Source organism: Podarcis muralis, chromosome 2, assembly GCF_964188315.1.
Source record: "Podarcis muralis chromosome 2, rPodMur119.hap1.1, whole genome shotgun sequence".
NCBI classification, from domain to species: Eukaryota; Metazoa; Chordata; class Lepidosauria; order Squamata; family Lacertidae; genus Podarcis; species Podarcis muralis.
In genome coordinates, this window is record NC_135656.1 from 125,950,312 (window position 1) to 125,969,058 (window position 18,747).

The 18,747-nt window shown below is 49.0% G+C and overlaps 1 protein-coding gene across 2 annotated transcripts; it reads right to left on the reverse strand.

Moving 5' to 3' along the window:
* Positions 1–637: 637 nt before the first annotated feature.
* Positions 638–17,146, reverse strand: LOC144326667 (uncharacterized). Of its 2 annotated transcripts, XM_077923364.1 has the most exons (5): positions 16,257–17,146; positions 15,106–15,230; positions 6,093–6,266; positions 4,245–4,331; positions 638–2,442 (listed from the first exon to the last, which is right to left on the reverse strand). In XM_077923364.1, exons 3-5 carry the CDS (start codon positions 6,223–6,225, stop codon positions 1,520–1,522), a joined length of 1,143 nt encoding a protein of 380 aa, XP_077779490.1. In that variant the 5' UTR covers positions 6,226–6,266; positions 15,106–15,230; positions 16,257–17,146; the 3' UTR covers positions 638–1,519. The 2 variants fall into 2 exon arrangements, with proteins under 2 accessions (XP_077779490.1, XP_077779491.1); XM_077923365.1 differs by lacking the exons at positions 15,106–15,230; positions 16,257–17,146 and adding an exon at positions 14,838–15,098.
* Positions 17,147–18,747: the final 1,601 nt, after the last annotated feature.

The window sequence follows — 18,747 nt, forward strand, 5'->3', positions numbered from 1 at the left end:
ATCCGCAGGCCACATTTACAAGCCTGGTGGGCCAGATCCAGCCCGTGGACCGTAGTTGGAAGATGCCTGGTATCCTCCATTTTTGGAGGGCCAGGAAGTGAGTGGCCCCTGCAGCTTCGCCTGCTGGAAAGGGGGCGACATGCAAGAGGCCAGCCTGGCAGGGTTGTTGTGGAAGGAGGAGCTCCTGGGAGGAAAGGAGGTGCCAGGGAAATGCCATTCTGTCAGTAAAGTGCCTCCGTCTCTCATTCCAGGTGTGTGTGGGAGGGCACACAACCGTATTTTTCTGTGTATAAGATGAGCTTTTTTGACCCCAAAATGAGGTTCAAAATTTACACAGGTAGTAATGGGGCGGGGAGGGGAATGCCAAAAATCGCTCGCCCACCAGCAAGCAGGATCGGGATTGGCAGATATATGTAAATATACAGCCAGCAAAAGGGGATTCAGGGCAACAACGGAAACTATTAACCACGCAACCTACGATCTCGTAAGAGGGAGACTCTGAGGAAAGGGGATTAAGATGCCTTCTTCCCCATCCCCAGTGGATTAAAATGTCCAAAGATTAGGAAAAGAAGAGGAGGAAGCAGGATTGGATGAACATTCAAAGAGACCGTAATTTGGGATTGTGACTCGGCTGAGATTTGTTGGAACAGTTTTAATAAGGCTTTACTGAAACTGGAGAAATACCAATTTGGATTATTAGACAATCATTATAAGAGTCATATTGAACTGTCTGAGTGGATAAGATGTGAAGGCTGGGCTAGGGAGGGAGATGTAGGATGTAGGAAAAGTCATCTTGCTGAAGGGGAGGAGAAAGGCTGGATACTAAATGCAGCTGGGATTATTCTGGAGGGCATATTCTGAATAATTGCTGCTACAGATGATTTTCAGACGGCTATGGGAGTTTCCTTTTCATCTCTTTTTGTATTTTTTATATTAAGATGCCTTTATTTTGAATTTAGGAGGACACACACAGGAATAGGAGAGTTGGAGGTGCGAGGGACCTGCAAGGAACGCAGGGAAGGAAGGATCTCTCAGGGTGGGAGATGGGGAGAAGAGGGGGTCACACAGGGGAGAGGTGGGGGTGGCCTGTCTATGGGTTGATGAATGATATGATATATATATGATGATCTTGTCCTCTGTCGTCCCCTTCTCCTTGTGCCCTCCATCTTTCCCAACATCAGGGTCTTTTCCAGGGAGTCTTCTCTTCTCATGAGGTGGCCAAAGTCTTGGAACCTCAGCTTCAGGACCTGTCCTTCCAGTGAGCACTCAGGGCTGATTTCCTTCAGAATGGATCGGTTTGATCTTCTTGCAGTCCATGGGACTCTCAAGAGTCTCCTCCAGCACCAGAATTCAAAAGCATCAATTCTTCAGCGATCAGCCTTCTTGATGGTCCAGCTCTCACTTCCATACATCACTACTGGGAAAACCACAGCTTTAAGTATACCGACCTTTGTTGGCAAGGTGATATGATACAAATGTGATAAAGGGTATTTTTAGTTATCCCCCCCCCTTCTCTTTTCTATATAATTGTGTTTTGTAAGCGTTGTTTAATAATTTTAGCTTTAGTATTTTTCTTTTTTGGTTTTCTCTCTGTATGAATTTTTTGATGGGAAGTGAGGCGACCGTTCCGAGTGAAGCTCTTCCCACATTCCAAGCACTGAAATGGTTTCTCCTCTGTGTGAATTCTGTGATGGGAAGTGAGCTCAGGCCCCTGGCTGAAACTCTTCCCACATTCGAAGCAATGATAGGGTTTCTCTCCTGTATGAGTTCTTTGATGGGTTTTGAGATTCGAGCTTTTACTGAAGCTGTTCCCACATTCCAAGCACTGATAGGGTTTCTTCCCGGTATGAATTCTTTGATGAAAAGTGAGACTGTTTCTGACACTAAAGCTCTTCCCACATTCCAAGCACTGATAGGGTTTCTCCCTGGTATGGACTCTTCTATGCAAAGCAAGATCACCTTTCTGACGAAAGCTCTTTCCACATTCCAAGCATTGATGGGGTTTCCCCCTTGTATGAATTCTTTGATGGGAAGTGAGATCGTGCCTGAGACTGAAGCTCTTTCCACATTCCAAGCACTGATACGGTTTCTCCCCTGTATGAATTCTTTGATGAGAAGCGAGAGTCTTACTGTGACTGAAGCTCTTTCCACATTCATGGCATTGAAAAGGTTTCTCCCCAGTATGAATTCTGTGATGGGAAGTGAGGTGATCTTTCCGATTGAAGCTCTTTCCACATTCTCTGCACTGATACAATTTCTCCCTACTCTGTGGTCTTTTGTGTGAAGTGAGGCTATCCCTCTGAACGAAGCGCTTTCTTTGATGGGAGGTGGACTGGGAGCTCTGACGGATCTTCTCTCCACACTCTGAATATTTATATGACTTCTCCACTATGTGGATTCTGTTGTGGTCTCCCTTGTTCTTCCCTTCTAATTCATCACTATCTGCAATGAAGAGAGAAGCAAATTAGAGCCTCAGGAAGAAATGGAGCTAAAGTTTATTCAACAACGTTAATGAATGCTTGTGATAGAGGAAGAACTGAAGAGAATTACCGTATTATTCGCACCATAGGACGCACCGGACAATAGGACGCACCTTGTTTTAGAGGGGGGAGAACAAGGGAAAAAAATTCTTCTGCTCTCTGCCCAGCGCCCCTTCAGCAAAGCGGCAGGAGGCTCTGCGCAGAGAGTGGGAGAATTTTCCCCCTTTTGTTTTCCCGCTCTAAAACAAGGTGCCGTTTAAGGCGCGTTCAGGCGGCTACCTTGGAAGCCTGGAGAGCGAGAGGGGTTGGTGCGCACCGACCCCTCTCGCTCTCCAGGCTTCAAGTTCCTTTCGACCTGCTCTTTGGGGCTGGCGGGGGAAGCCCACCACCAGCCCCAAAGAGCAGGTCAGGGAGCAGCGGCCATAGGCGCGCGTCACCTCTCCAGCCGGGAGAGGGTCGCGGGGGGCTGCTTTAGACACGTGCGTGCTCTCCCGCCTGGAGAGGTGACGCGCGCCTATGGAGGCTCCTGCCATAGGCGCGTGTCACCTCTCCAGCCGGGAGAGGGTCGCGGGGGGCTGCTTTAGCCCCCTGCGTGCTCTCCCGGCTGGAGAGGTGACGCGTGCCTATGGAGGCTCCTGCCATAGGCGCGCGTCACCTCTCCAGCCGGGAGAGGGTCACGGGCGGCTGCTTTAGCCCCCTGCGTGCTCTCCCGGCTGGAGAGGTGACGCGCGCCTATGGAGGCTCCTGCCATAGGCGCGCGTCACCTCTCCAGCCGGGGGAGGGTCACGGGCGGCTGCTTTAGCCCCCTGCGTGCTCTCCCGGCTGGAGAGGTGACGCGCGCCTATGGAGGCTCCTGCCATAGGCGCGCGTCACCTCTCCAGCCGGGAGAGGGTCACGGACGGCTGCTTTAGCCCCGCGCGTGCTCTCCCGGCTGGAGGGGTGACGCGCGCCTATGGCAGGAGCCTCCATAGGCGCGCGTCACCTCTCCAGCCGGGAGAGCACGCGCGGGGCTAAAGCAGCCCCCCGTGACCCTCTCCCGGCTGGAGACGCGGGGCTGGGGCGGGGGAAGCCCGAGCTTCCCCCTCCCGCAGAACGGGACCCAGAGCCATGCTGAAGCTGCGCGCAGCTTTGGCATCGCTCTGGGAGCTTGCGGGGCTGAGGGAGGAGGAAGCCCTCCGCCAGCCTCCAAACCATGTCGGGAGACAGCGGGAGGGCGCGCTACGCCTCTCCCGCTGTCCCCCGAGTTTGCGGGGCTGGTGACGGGGAGGAGCAGGCTTCTCCCCCCCGCCAGCCTTCTAGCCAAGTCGGGGGGGGGCAGCGGGAAGGGCGCACTGCGCCTCTCCCGCTGTCCCCCGAGTTTGCGGGGCTGGCGACGGGGAGGAGCAGGCTTCTCCCCCCGCCAGCCTTCTAACCAAGTCGGGGGACAGCGGGATGGGGCTGGCGGTGGGGCTCTCCTGAAGCCTGGAGAGTGAGAGGGGTCGGTGTGCACCGACCCCTCTCGCTCTCCAGCTTCAGCAAAGCCTGCATTCGCACCATAGGACGCACACACATTTCCCCTTCATTCTTGGAGGGGAAAAAGTGCGTCCTATGGTGCGAAAAATACGGTAGATGTGCCGCTTCCTATTGTTTTCACTGTTTTTGTTTGCTGGTATTAACTGAAATATTGCTTGGCTTTTATCTGGGATGGATATTTTTCCGACTGAGTTCTGGAATCCACTCCATCTCCAATCGAAACTGATATTATGATCCAACAGGGAGCCTTACCGAGTGAGTCCACGATCCCACAGTTCTCCTCCTTGACTTCTTTATGCTGAGCTGTCTGGTCAGGATCCAGCAACGTCCATGCCTTGTCTGTGAAACAAGCAGCAACATCGTCAGCTGAACACTCCCCAATCAGAAGTTATCTCAATCTGGTTGGTCTAAATTCAAATTTATACGTAAATCTCTTTCTTCATGTTGAACCGCTCTCCCATGTTTATGACGAGACCAACTCTGTCTTGTTTCCTTGGTAACAGAAGAGGAAAAATGACTATTACTCACACTTAATCTGAGCACTTAAATGGCCGCAAGAGCTCCTATTATAGATATTCCAGCAAATTTATTCTGTTATTTTTGAGATATACAAATGTCATGAAAACACTCAGCCTACATATTTGTATCATTTATTATTATTAATAATAATAATAATAATTTATTATTTATACCCTGCCCATCTGGCTGGGCCCCCCCAGCCACTCTGGGCAGCTTCCATAGAAACCAGGAAACACTAAAATATCATACATTAAAAACTTCCCTGAACAGGGCTGCCTTAAGATGTTTTCTGAATGTCAAGTAGTTGTTTATCGTTTTGACATCTGATGGGAGGGCGTTCCACAGGGCGGGCGCCACTACCGAAAAGGCCCTCTGCCTGGTTCCCTGTAGCTTTGCTTCTCGCAATGAGGGAACCGCCAGAAGGCCCTCGGCACTGGACCTCAGCGTCCAGGCAGAACGATGGGGGTGGAGACGCTCCTTCAGGTATACTGGGCTGAGGCCGTTTAGGGCTTTAAAGGTCAACACCAACACTTTGAATTGTGCTCGGAAACATACTAGGAGCCAGTGTAGGTATTTCAAGACCGGTGTTATATGATCTCGGCGGCTGCTCCCAGTCACCAGTCTAGTTGCCGCATTCTGGATTAGCTGTAGTTTCCGAGTCACCTTCAAAGGTAGCCCCACGTAGAGCGCATTGCAGTAGTCCAAGCGGGAGATAACTAGAGCCTGCACTACTCTGGCGAGACAGTCTGCGGGCACGTAGGGTCTCAGCCTGCGTACCAGGTGGAGTTGGTAGACAGCTGCCCTGGATACAGAATTGACCTGTGCTTCCATGGACAGCTGTGAGTCCAAAATGACTCCCAGGCTACGCACCTGGTCCTTCAGGGGCACCGTTACCCTATTCAGGACCAGGGAGTCCTCCACACCTGCCCGCCTCCTGTCCCCCAAAAACAGTACTTCTGTCTTGTCAGGATTCAGCCTCAATCCATTAGCCGCCATCCATCCTCCAACCGCCTCCAGGCACTCACACAGGACCTTCACCTCCTTCACTGGTTCTGATTTGAAAGAGAGGTAGAGCTGGGTATCATCTGCATATTGATGGACACCCAGTCCAAACCCCCTGATGATCTCTCCCAGCGGCTTCATATAGATGTTCCTCATTTTTAAAAGCAAATAAAAGTTATACAAAAGGAAAAAGGCAGCACACGGAGGCCCACATGCATACAGTCTGCAAAGCAGGATCAGGTTCCTTTAAAGAGTCGTGGCTTCTAGTGCTGCGCGACGGATCAGTGAGTTGTCTGGCATTGGTAAGGCATCCAGATCACAGAACTGGTTTTAGACATTTTGATCTGCCATAACATCGCTTTGGGTGGGGAGCTGTGATGTATTCCTAGCTCAAATTGCCTGCAGATGACAAAGGAGCAGGCAGGCAGGCAGGCAGGTGGGGGAGCCCAAAAAGGTGCTCCCCTTCTCCATCTCAATCCGCCTGCCTGCCTGCCTCCCCCCACCCCCAAGCTGAGGAAGCCCCAATACCTCTCTGGCTGAATCCATCCTTGAACCCATCTCCCCTCCCCTGGAACTCACCAGATCTCTCGGAGGTCCCTGGGAGGGAACGCTCAGAGGCTGTGGGGAGGGATGCAGGAGACAGCCGGACCAGGTCATGCGTCCATCTTCCCCCTTCCATCCTCGCTAGCTTTGCAGGATCCGTCTCACTCATCCTTCCTGAAGAGTCAAGGAGCCAAAAGAAGCTGCAGGGACCTGGGAGAGAGGAAGAAACAAAGGGAGCCTCAGAGAAACTCCTGCCCTAGATATTCTCCTGCCCCTGGAGAAGCACAAATGGGGCAGCCCCTTCCCAACAGAAGCCTCATTTTTTCTTTCGTGTATTCAATAATTTTTATGCCTTTTCCATTACTAAAATCCAATATAAACCACATTTTATCAACCTCAAATTACAATTACAATTCAAATAAATTATGAAGTCCATTGTATATTTTGTGTGGCCTCCCGTGTGCTAGACTTCAAGGTGAGATAATTTTGTTACATCCTGCTTGCGAAGTCTGTCTCAAACCAATTCCATTCTGTCTTTATCTTAATCCCTTATCAGCAACTACAGAGTTTTTTACTTCCTTTTGTACTTAGACATTTAATAAATTTTATTTTTGCAAGAGCACTTCTGTACCCCATATATTTGTTACGATAATGAAGCAATGCAGCTGCAAAGTCCTAGCTTGAAGTGTAAACATGATGGGAATGTTGGGACTGCTGTGGGAACAGAGGGGCAGTCATTTCTCAGTGCGCAGCACCGGAATTACCTCACAGTGTAATATGAGCTGTACAGGATGTACAGGGTGTGTTTGTCACAACACTGCTGGAGTATGGAGAGAGCAGTCACGTTTTCTTTAACGCTGCAAAGACAGAAATAAAAGCATGTAAATGCGTTTCTGTCTATCTCTTTCCCCTGCCTGGGGGAGGCAGGAAAGAGGGGTGTGTTCTTCTCACGTTTGAGAAGAATCACCGATCGAGACCTTGCCTGCGTCTGCTGGGGAATGCAGCCAGGGAGGTCATCAGGGAATCAAGCCGGGGTGCCTGGACTGCTGCCAGCTTCTTATGAGAAGGGCTTGAATCCCAACATATGGTAGCAGAGGATGGTTTCGATCCATGAAAGCAGCTAAAGAGGTTGATGGATCGTACTTCATCCTCTGCAAGGAGATAAAGGAGTTTGTGGTAGCGTGCGGATGGAGCTGCTACATCAAATGGCTGAACATCGGAGCAGACGTTTTTGCTGATAAGCAAGGAGCAACGGAACCCCCAAGGTATGCTGATTTTGGGCTAAAAAGAGTGAACGCAGATTGATACTTCTCTGGTTCACGAACGCTGTTTTACTGGATAAAGAGAAACAGCACAGGGAGAGTGCCAAATTCCTCGCATTCTTGGGGTGATAACAGTTTGCTGCTCAAAGCCTGGAATGTCCAGTTGCTAAGCAACGACACGAGTATGCTTTCCAGCTACCTCTGAGCCAGTTAGCTTAAAAAGTGGAAAATTACCAGCCAACACGGAAGTGAGGCTGGAACTGTGAGAGGCAAGAAAACATTGTTTGTTTTGTCTGCTATTTCACTTGCTCTTGGAGGGACTTTACAGAGCAGCCTGCGTTTAGCTGCCAGGTGCAAGGCAGTAAACAACCAAATAGACTCTTGGATTTTAGAGGCTTGAGGGTGAGAGCTCAGACTTGGATTGAAAATGGATACCAAGAAGGGGGGAGGCTTACCTTACCCACCTCCACAGACTAATGACAATTATGCCTCATGGTCTGTAAAGATGAAAGCCCTGCTTCAGAATCAAAGGCTTTTTGGGGTGATTGATAACCCCATCCCTCCTGCACCAACGCCAGGTTGGAATTCACAGAATGTGAGAGCCAGGACGGCCATAATTCTGTGTGTCTCAGATGATCAACTTCTGCATATTCAGGATTTGTAATATGCACGTGAAGTTTGGCAAACGCTGCGTAGAATACACCAAAGAGATGCTGGTTCTTCAGCGTTGCTGCATTTTGAAAAGCTGACCAATCTGAGGCTAGCGCCTGATGGAGATGTACAAGCGCATCTGACAGAGATGAGATTCTTACGCCAGCAGATGGCGCAACGCAATTTTCCTCTACAGGAAGAGATATTTTGCTTCATGATTATTAACAGCCTTAATCGGACTTATAAAACGGTTGCAAGTCAGCTGGGTTCTCTACCTGCCAGAGATCTTACGGCAGAGAGAATTTGTGCCGTGATTCTCAATGAGAGAGACCGCCTTGCTGCAATAGATGTCAAAGACGGGGAGAGAGGCTCGGAGTTCTGTCACCCCCACTGCTAGTGCAAGTGAAGAACAGGCTGTTGCTTTGAACGTTGTCCGTTGTTTCAATTGTGGACAGACTGGGCATCTTCAGCGGAACTGTAAGAGGCCACGTCAACAGAAAGGAGCTAAGGGGAGCTCTGCAAAGCCTGAGGCGTCAGGCAAAAGTCGTACCAAGTCCCAGATGAAACCTGCAAAGGCATTGCTGTCAACAAAAGCCGTATTTTCAACGGAGAACGCTTTTGTTTTAGACACTGGAGCCACCCAACACATGACGTCGTGCCAAGGACTGTTTTCAACATTTAAGAAGCAAAGCTTCGCTGTGAAACAGGCCAATGGCCAGGAGCTGGAAGCGACCGGAGTTGGAACTGTGTATCTTGAGAGTCTGAACTTGACTATTAACAATGTGTATTTGGTTCCTGATTTAAAGTTCAATCCGCTGAGTGTTTCGCAGATCACAAAGAAAGGACTGACTTTGTCCTATGATATAGAAAGCTGCAAAATCTACAAAGATGGAGAGCTGCATCTTTCTGCCAAAGAGAAAGATGGACTGTATTTGTTGACTTTTGATCAAAGTGATTGCATAAAGTGTAATGCATCTGAGTCTAACATGATTTCTCTTGCAGGTATGGCGAACGACGTCCGGAAGACGACGAAAGTTACCAATGCATTTCAGCGAGTGTATGCTGATGTGATTGGTCCTCTAGCCCCATCTAGAGGCAATGCAATATTTTATCTTGTGTGTGTGGATTATTTCACTCATTATGTGTGGATATACACATTGCAGAAACCACAAGAAGCCTTAGAAAGGTTTAAAGAGTTTTGTGACAAGGTTAAAAATGTTCATGATGCTAACATTGATTGTCTTTTCACAGATGAAAAGCCAGTTTTTCTTTTACAGGATTTTCAGGATTTCCTGGATAAGAAAGGGATAAGGCACAAGACTGCTGTTTCTGCAGGAGCATGGAACAAAAGTGACTGTGTGCAAGTGAACAAAGAATTGCAAAATGGGATGAAGGCGCAATTGCCGAGTTCACATTTGCAACATGAGTTTTGGGCGGAATCGCTATTGTGTTTTTGTTACTCGTGGTTGAGAAAGGTTTCAAAAGGTTTAGGATGTTCTCCTTTTGAAAAGCTATTTCACAGAAAACCTTCTGTGGCCCATTTTAAGGTTTTTGGGTCCCAAGTCAGGACCGAAGCTCCAGGTGGAGTAAAGGGTCTCTACAGAGTAATTTTGTCTGAATCTGGTCAGGTGATTCTCACAAAATTTCTAGAGAGTGCTCCTGAACTGGAGAGAGTAATTGTTCACACATTTCCCACTGAGGACAATTCAGATGATGATGATGATGATTTTACTGATTACAGTGGTACTGAGAGTGACAGTGATAGCTCAAAGAGCTCAGTTGACACAGTCATTGAGAGGAAATCTCACACAATGGCTAGACCTTCACAGGTGGAGGATGAACCACTGTTTACTATTGGAACTGGTTCTCCAAAAAGTCCTGAGACTGAACCAGTGAGCAGAGAGGATCAGCACCTCATACGCAGGTCTGAGTTACAAAGGGTGTACCACCCAAGAGGTATTCAAAAGAGTTTGCTAACTCAGCTGTTGCATGTGTTACTATTGTTGACAAGACAGGTTGAAGCTGTGTCTATGTCAGAGACAAAGACACAACAGGGAGTTGCTAAGCGTAACACTACATTTCCTAGCCAAGGTAATGCAGATGCACTCATTCCTTGGAAGTCAAACAACCAGAGAGGTACACTGGGGAAACCAGTGGCGGGTAGTTCCAAGGGTGGAACTGAAACAACAGGGGAGTGTTATATGTATAACAACTGTTTGTTTTCTTCTCTGGATCAAGCTATGTTCGCAGCGCACATTGATTCTTATGGGGGAGGATTTTATGATAATGAAGCAATGCAGCTGCAAAGTCCTAGCTTGAAGTGTAAACATGATGGGAATGTTGGGACTGCTGTTGGAAGAGAGGGGCAGTCATTTCTCAGTGCGCAGCACCAGAATCACCTCACAGTGTAATATGAGCTGTACAGGATGTACAGGGAGTGTTTGTTACAACACTGCTGGAATTTGGAGAGAGCAGTCACGTTTTCTGTAACGCTGCAAAGACAGAAATAAAAGCATGTAAATACGTTTCTGTCTATCTCTTTCCCCTGCCTGGGGGAGGCAGGAAAGAGGGGTGTGTTCTTCTCACGTTTGAGAAGAATCGCCGATCGAGACCTTGCCTGCGTCTGCTGGGGAATTCAGCCAAGGAGGTCATCAGGGAATCAAGCCGGGGTGCCTGGACTGCTGCCAGCTTCTTATGAGAAGGGCTTGAATCCCAACAATATTTCCTGTATGTCAGGGGCGGCCAACTTCCAGGAGACTGCGATCTACTCACAGAATTAAAAACTGGGAGTGATCTACCCCCGTTTTATTGGGGTTCAGGTCAAAGTTGTTCAGCTTTTTTTAGAGAGGGGAAATGCTCCATTTTAGTGGGGTTCCTTTGGGGGAGGGGGATTAGCCGCTGACCAAAACACTGCTGTAGAAGCAGCTAAAACTACGTCTTCCATTCAAGAGCAAAGGACAAAACGCAGAGAGGGAGAGGAGGTGCTCTTAGGCAAAAGCAAAGGAAAAGGAGCCTGTGATCGACCTGTGGGACATCCCTGCTGTATGTGATCTTCATTTTTTCCATGTTGATTCCTCATTCCTCCTGTTCTCCATCATGTCCTGCACAGCATTGCAGCTTCTGCTCTTTTGCTCTTTCTTTCCTTTGTTACCAGAGAATGAGGCTGTAATTTCAACTGCGTCACACGCCATCTTCTCTCCCTTTTTTGTTATTGTTTGAGTCTAGATAGAGAGTAATCTGGCGTCCCGCCAAAGCTCTGGCAAGCTTCTCCTTCTGTCCAACTCTCTCAATAACGATCTGGCATCCTGCCAAAGCCTTAGCCGATCATCAAAGCTCAAACTCCATTTCCTTCCATAGCAATACAGTGAAAGCTCAAGACTTTAAATCCATTTCAATTTTGTCACATAGTTCTCTTTTTCGTTGTAATCCATAAATATAATCCCATTCTCTTTTTTCTCCTCTTGCTTTTTATCAGTTTGTTTGCATTCAGGGTGTGTGTGTTTGTGTGTGTGTGTGTGTTGCCGAATCATTTACAGTGGTGCCCCGCAAGACGAATGCCTCGCAAGACGAAAAACCTGCTAGACGAAAGGGTTTTCTGTTTTGGAGGCGCTTCGCTAAACGAATTTCTCTATGGGGTTGCTTCGCAAGACGAAAAAATCTTGCGAGTTCCCGCGGTTTTTTTTCACTCCCCCCCCTTTTCCTAAGTTGCTAAGCCGCTTAACAGCTGATCCGCTGATAAGCCGCTTAACAGCTGATTGCTAAAAGCCGCTAGACCGCTAATAGCGCTAATCCGCTAAGCTGTCAATGGGCTTGCTTCGCAAGACAAAAAAACCGCTAGACGAAGAGAATCGCGGAACGGATTCTTTTCGTCTTGCGAGGCACCACTGTATGTTGCAAACATGATATATATAAAGAAAAGGTAAAGGCTCCCCCCTCCCCAACAACATACATTTTTCATTGAAGGAAGTCTTCTTCCCAGTTCAAATTGTTTCGGCTTTGTATCTGTTTCAATTTAGCAGTTTATGATCTTGTTCCTTCGGTTCCAGCACACATCTGTATATTAGTCCTAATTTCATTCTAATCAACGGAATTACCTCTGCTTCTCAATGGCTGCATAGGAAGATTACCGATAGGCAAAGTGCTTTTGCACTCAGCGCCTCCCTGCGTCTCGGATTCCATGCTGGAGCGAGAGCCAGGTATCGAGACAATCTGCAAGTGAAGCTCACTCGGCCCGGGCTCTGGGGGGAGCTTGCAAGGACAATTATGCTCAAATCATCCTTGTTTATTCTTTGCTAACAATCTCTGCTATTGTGGGAGCAGGATCCATTAAGGCAGGCAGGAACCAGAAGCCCCATTTCTAAACAATTCCAGTGATTCCAATTTCAGCTCTTTGCTCCTCACCCCACTTCGTAAGACTGCCATGGTCTGCACAGTAGTGACCAGAGAGTAGATACCATTGGACTCAGTGGGGCTTACTTATGAGTAAATCTGCAGAGGGATGCTCTGCATATTCCCCCTTCTCTTATATCCAGACAAACACTGATTCATGTGCCTGGTGAGTCTTTAGAGCAGACTCATTCCCTCCCTTCCCCCTCTGTCTTTTCTGCTTACCTGGAGGGGGGCGGTTTCCCCCTCTAGCCCCCATGCATCCATTTCCCCTTCTTCACCCCCTGCCACCTAGCAGACCTCTCCCTGCCTCAGACGGTGATGCTGGAGGTGGGGAGAGGAAGAAGCAAAGGGAGTCTCAGAGGCCCTGCAGGGATTTTCCTGCCCTGGATATTCTACAAATGGGGCACCCCTTCCTAACAGTAGCCCCATTTCTAAACATCTCCAGTGGTTCCAGTTTCACCTAGACTTATGGGTTCATGGGGCTCACAGACAGGTCTTGGTGTCCAAACCAGACACCATCCTGTCCCCAAGCCTGAAAACTGCAACATCAGATCATGGGCAGAAAATAGACAAGTAGTTATTACCTGTAGGTGCCCCCATGCTAGGTGCTTTGTATGGAGATCCCTGTTGACGCTCTTTGAACTCTCAATAAGGTCATTCCCCTGATTCCTCAAGTGCAAGCTCCCAAGGGTCTTTGAGTTAGGGGGTTCCTTGGGGTCCAGGTCAGCTGGCTACTCAGGATTGTCACCTGCAGAATCTTTGTCAACTAAAGCAGGAAAGTCTGCCTTGGATCGAGGACTTTCTGGAGGTGTTGCTGAATGTGGAAGCAGAGGAGCTGGTGATGCCACATTTTGGAATAATCTTGAGACTAATACACCACTCCTCCTTAGATATTCTCTGCGCTTATACACTATATTCACAAACTTTACGCTCCTCTTGTGAGAAGATACCTAAAGGCTTAGGATAGCTTGACAGAAGTAGCTTATTTTGAGACAGCACCCATTTCCAATTTCTTTTTATGAAAACCCTCTCCCTAGTTGGTTTGGTTTTGGCTTCTGACAGGACAGCAGAGCATTTGATAACCTTGCATATAGTTTCATATTGATATAGGGATCTGGTGTGCAGATTCCAGTAGAGTACAAACTTCTAAAGTGTTCTGTCTGGAGCCAGAGCATGAGCTACTCTCTTTTTATTTTTTTTTTATTTTTTATTGGTTTTACAAAATTTTAAGAACAAACAAACACTTAAAAAGACATACCAACACGTATAATTTCATAATGTTTTTCATAAACCTCTTTTCTGAGACTCCCCCATACCCCCTCCTTTCTGCATCCCAATGTCCATAGTTTTATAGCAACTCCCAATTGTTACTTTCCAGCCTCTGTCCTTAGTTATCTCTAGAGCATGAGCTACTCTCAAGCAGGTTAAAAAGCTTTTTAAAGTCAACTTTTTAATATTGCACTATTTTTTAAATTTTTAACATTTTTGCTCTTCTTTGTACTTGTAGACCTCCTTTTGCCATGTGGACGAATCAAACCTCACTTATTGATCTATTTTTAATGGTAGGGAAAGAGATATTGTTGTATTATCTGGTGCCACAGACTCTGCTAGATTTTATTCAGAAGGTTTTACAAATACCTATCAGGATGGTAAGAATTTTATTACAGTCAGCCAAAAAGGATTTTAGGCGTTCCATGTCCTCTCTTAGTACTACAAGCCACCAAAGACTGATAATCCCTCTTTGGTCCCAGAAGTTTGGGAGTAGCAGTCTTTTACACTTGCCTTAATTTTGAATTTTTCTTTCAGATTAGTTCCTCTACTTGTTTAGCCTGAATTTGGCCTTGAGTCGCTTGAGCTCCTGGTCTCAGTGCCAGAGATGACTTAGCAGTTGAGCTGGCTGGGCCCCAAACCTCTTTCTGCTCATCCTTAGAGCTGCTGAGAGATCCTATAAGGTCAGTAATAGGATCTGGCTCCCGCTGTTTCTTAGCCACCTCCTCATTTTCCTTATTCACATAAAATGGAGTAATTTTTGCTTGTGCTTTCTTCAGAGAAGCTCTCTTTGGAGGAGGGTCTGTGGCACTCGGGGAGAGAACATACATTTTGTAACTACTCTGGGTCAACACTGTCTTTCCCCTTAATTCCTCATCAAGTTTCCTGATATCATTAATAATAATAATAATAATAATAATAATAATAATAATAATAATAGCCTGAGGAAGAAATTGAGGCTGAAATGAATGAACAATGCAAATGACTGCTTGTGAAAGAGGAAGAAGGGAAGGGAGTTACTGCCTTTTTTGGCTGATATTATCTAACTTATTTATGGGAACCAGAGATTCAAAAAGCCTGGCTCTTTCCAGGGATGGATTTAATTTGGCTCAATCATGGAATCTGCTCCATCTCCAAGCTCAGTCATTTCTTTGCTCAACCAAAAACAGACAGATGGAGAAAGGGAAAAAGAGAATTAGACAGGATGTACCTCCACGTCCCTGAGATCTCTGAAGCCTACATGGAAGAAGGCCTGGGCAGCTCAGAGCAGCCTCATCCTGGTTGGAAAAGGCAGGACTGGTGGAAGGATATTCCCAGACAGAACAGGAGATGCATCTCCTATGGAGAGTTGTGGGTGTGTTGACATCTCAGATGCTGCAGGTGGCGCTATGGGGCTCCCTCAAAATAGAGGAGGTTTGTCCTTCAGAGATCTGTATGGAATTTCAAAACTGATCTCATGATCCAGCAGGGAGCCTTACCAGAGAGGCCACGATCCCAGGATTCTCCTCCTTGACTTCCTTCTGCAGAGCTCTCTGGTCAGGATCCAGCAAAGCCAAGTCCTCGCCTGTGAAAGGAACAGCTACGTCTCAAAGCACACTGGACCCTAAGAGAAAAAGGGAGAAGAAAGATGATCTACACATTGCTCTGTTCTTTTCTGTAACAATTTTGTTGTGTATTTAAATGATGGGTATTAATCTTTGTGTAAGTGGGGGATTCACAGAATAGTAATTTTATTATCTACGCAGCACTCATCTTCAAGTAAATCTTTGCAAGCATTCCCATTTTCCAGATGGAAGGACCTCCTCTTCCTCCATCTGGTGGGGTGGACCCTCCCCCTGCCCTCAAGCCAACTTCAAGGGGCACCAGGAGGGGGAGGGGAGGGAATGTTGGTTGGTTGGCATCCATCTGTCTTAGGAGACCATGGAAGAGTGTGTCTTTGGGAGTGAGATCCAGTTGTTGGAAGGTAACAGCGCCAGCCGTGGGTGTGGAGAGCGACAGGAGAGAGACATAAACAACTACCTGACATTCAGAAGACATCTTAAGGCAGCCCTGTTCAGGGAAATTTTTAATGTATGACATCATAGTGTATTTTTCGTTTTTGTGGAAGCCGCCCAGAGTGGCTGGGGAAACTCGGCCAGATGGGCGGGGTACAAATAATAAATTATTATTATTATTATTATTATTATTATTATTATTATTATTATTATTATTATTTTGTATAATATAATATTGTTGCACCTGGGACACAGGAAGTGGTGCAGTTGTGCTGCTGCAGATGCAGACGGGCTTTTCTTCTCCCTGTGCTCCCCCCACGTGGGAATGTTCCCCTCTGGCTGCAGCCTCTGTTCTTAAATGTGACTTTCCCCTTCCTCTGAAGGGGGTTTATTTTCTTGACCCCAAGCCCCCCCCCCCAAAAGAAGGCAGCACCTGGATCCCGAGGAAGAGCAGAGCTGCATATTTCTTGCAAACTCGCCCCCTCCCTGGCTTGGCAGAGAGGACAAAGGAGGACCCTCTGCTCCCTGACTTGGGGGTCTCCCCCCCCAGGCATGATCTGAGCAGGGACCCCCCTGCCCCCCTGGGACCCCCTTCTCCCCATTGCACCCTCAGGGGGAGGAGAGAGGAGACTCACCCGAGTCCAGGAGGGTCTTTTGCAAAGGAGAGAGAAGAAAGCAGGGAGGGAGGGGGAGGGAGGGGCTTCTGCTCTGGAGGACCTTGCCCCCTCCCCCTTCACTTCCTGCCCTCTCTAGGAATCCCGCTCTGCTCCTTTTAACCCTTGCCAAGCCGAGTCCTCCCCTCCCTCTCCCTGCCTGCACTTTTCCTGCTTCTGCGCCTGCGCCCTAGGGGCTGCCCCCCTTCCCTCCCTCTGCCCCAAGGAGCCCACATCCCACCAGACTAACTGCAAGGGAGACGGGGGGGGGGGTCCATGGGGGGGTTGCCTTGGCTCTCCCCCTCCCCCAACATGGAGGCTCATGGATCCCGAGGAAAGGCTGGGAGGGAGAAGAGGCGAAGGGCTGCCTAGTGGCGGGAGGTGCCGTGGGCTCAGAAATGGCTCCATCAAGTCAAGACACCCCCTCAAAAACCGAGGGGGGGAGGAGGGAGGGGGGCTTCCCTCCCGAGAATATTCCCCCCCCCCCGTCAAGCGTGTTTTTCTGCTTCTGCAGCCGCTTTTCAGAGGAGGAAGAGTCTCAGGCGAGGAAGGAAAGGCAGACGCGACCCGGGGGGGGCAGGAGGGGGGCGCATGAAAAAGGAAGGGGAAGACCAGGATGGTGGAGAGAGGGGACCAGACTCCAGATCAGAGCCAGAGGGACCCCGGCCTTCCTTTCCCCGCGTTTCCTGCCAGAAAACCAGTTTCTCCGGGGCTCCCAGAACCACATGGAGGCAGGAGACCCATTTCCCACCCCAGAGCAGGGCTGGGCCAATCAGAGGCCTCTCCATTGGGCAGCTGGCCAATCCCCTTTCAGATTCCCCTGGGCCTCCTCCTCTCCTTCGCCCAGTTTCCTGAGGGAGTTTTCCCCCTGAGTTTCCCTCATGGCTGCTCCCCCTCCCAGGTCCTCCTTCATTTCTCCTTCCTTCTCTTCCTGTTTCTCTTCTCCCTCATTATTTGGGGGCAGCTGGATTCCCCCAATGGCCAGGCAGGCCCAGGAGGAGCCCAGGGAGGCGGCAGGGCCAGGAGAAGGGGTTTCCCGCCCTTTTCCGAAATAGGCGGGGACGCCATTTTGTTTTTCCCAGAGACGCCATGGCTCCCCTGTGGGCCTCGGGGGTCCCACGCTCTCGGGGTCTCTCCTCCCGGATGAAGGAGGGCGGCACCGTTGGTCCTCAGCCGCCTTCCTGCCATGATGGCTTGGCCTCCGCAGGGCAGCCTCTCTCCTCGCCATGTTGGCCCCACGGAGGAGGCCTCTCCCTTGGGAGACGCCAGGCAAGCGGCCTTGGGGGATCCGCCAGGGTCTGCGCCAGGACAGGCAGCAAGGAGGGAAAGCCCCTCTCTGTCTCAGAGGCCCAAGAAGGAGAAGAATAACAGTAGTAGTAGTAGTAATAGTAATAAGAAGGGCTTTATCCCCTGAAAGGTGGAGGGTTCCCTCAGGGGAGTTTGACCCCGGAGCAGCATCCTTGGTCACCCCAAGAGTCAGCGCAAGCAGAAGGGCACCACCTGCAGGCCTAGGGGAAAGGGGGGACTCTTCCCCAGACAAGACTGGAGACTCCCCTGCTGGCCCCAGGAGCCCTTTCTGGATGGCCCTCGCTTGCCCCCCCAAATGGGCCAAGACCTCTGTTCCTCCCCCTCAGGCAGTAGTTGAACAGGAGAAGTCGCTCCCACTCCTGATCCCTGCGGGTCTCAGGAGGCAGTGGGGGGACTCTAGGGAACTGGCTGAACTGGGGTCCTCCCAGTCCAGCCCAGACAAGAAAGAGAGGGAGCTCAGAAGAGGAAGCCATTGCGGAGAAGAACTGGACTTGGTTGTTCTCTGCTGAGGGTCTCCTGCCTTTCTTCCAAGGCTTCCCAGGGGCTGCCATGGCCAGAGGAGAGAGGTCCCCCACCCTGAATCCCCTGCAGGGCCCTGGGGGGAAGGCAGATCTCTTCCTCTTGCCATGGAAAAGCATGTCTCAGTTTCCTTCCCCAAGGCTTTGGAGGAACCTTGGGGTGCGGAAGGAGGAACCCCAAATGGAGTTCAGGCTCCTGGCAAGTGGGGAAAGGAACATTAAATGGCGCTTTCCAGATGAGTCTCAATACAATACGATAACCTTTATTGTCATTGTCCCATACAGAACAACGAAATTGAAAAAATGTACATCAGACATTCAAAAACCAACAAGTCTGCTATCCCAACCTGGTTAGCCCCCTAAAACTCTGATACCCCATAATTAAATACAACATACTCCCAAAGAGACTACCTTACACTGCATTTAAAACCAAAATTGCATTTGGATAGAAACTGTTTTTCAGGCAGCTAGTCCTAGTCTTTATAACCCTGTACCTTCTTCCAGAAGGCAGAAGCTGAAAGAGATCATTTCCGGGGTGCGCACTATCCTGCACTATCTCTGCAGCTTTCTTATCTAGCACCTTCTGCAAATGCCTGGAGGGCCATGAGTAGTATGCATGAAAACATCAATGCTAAATTGAGCAGATA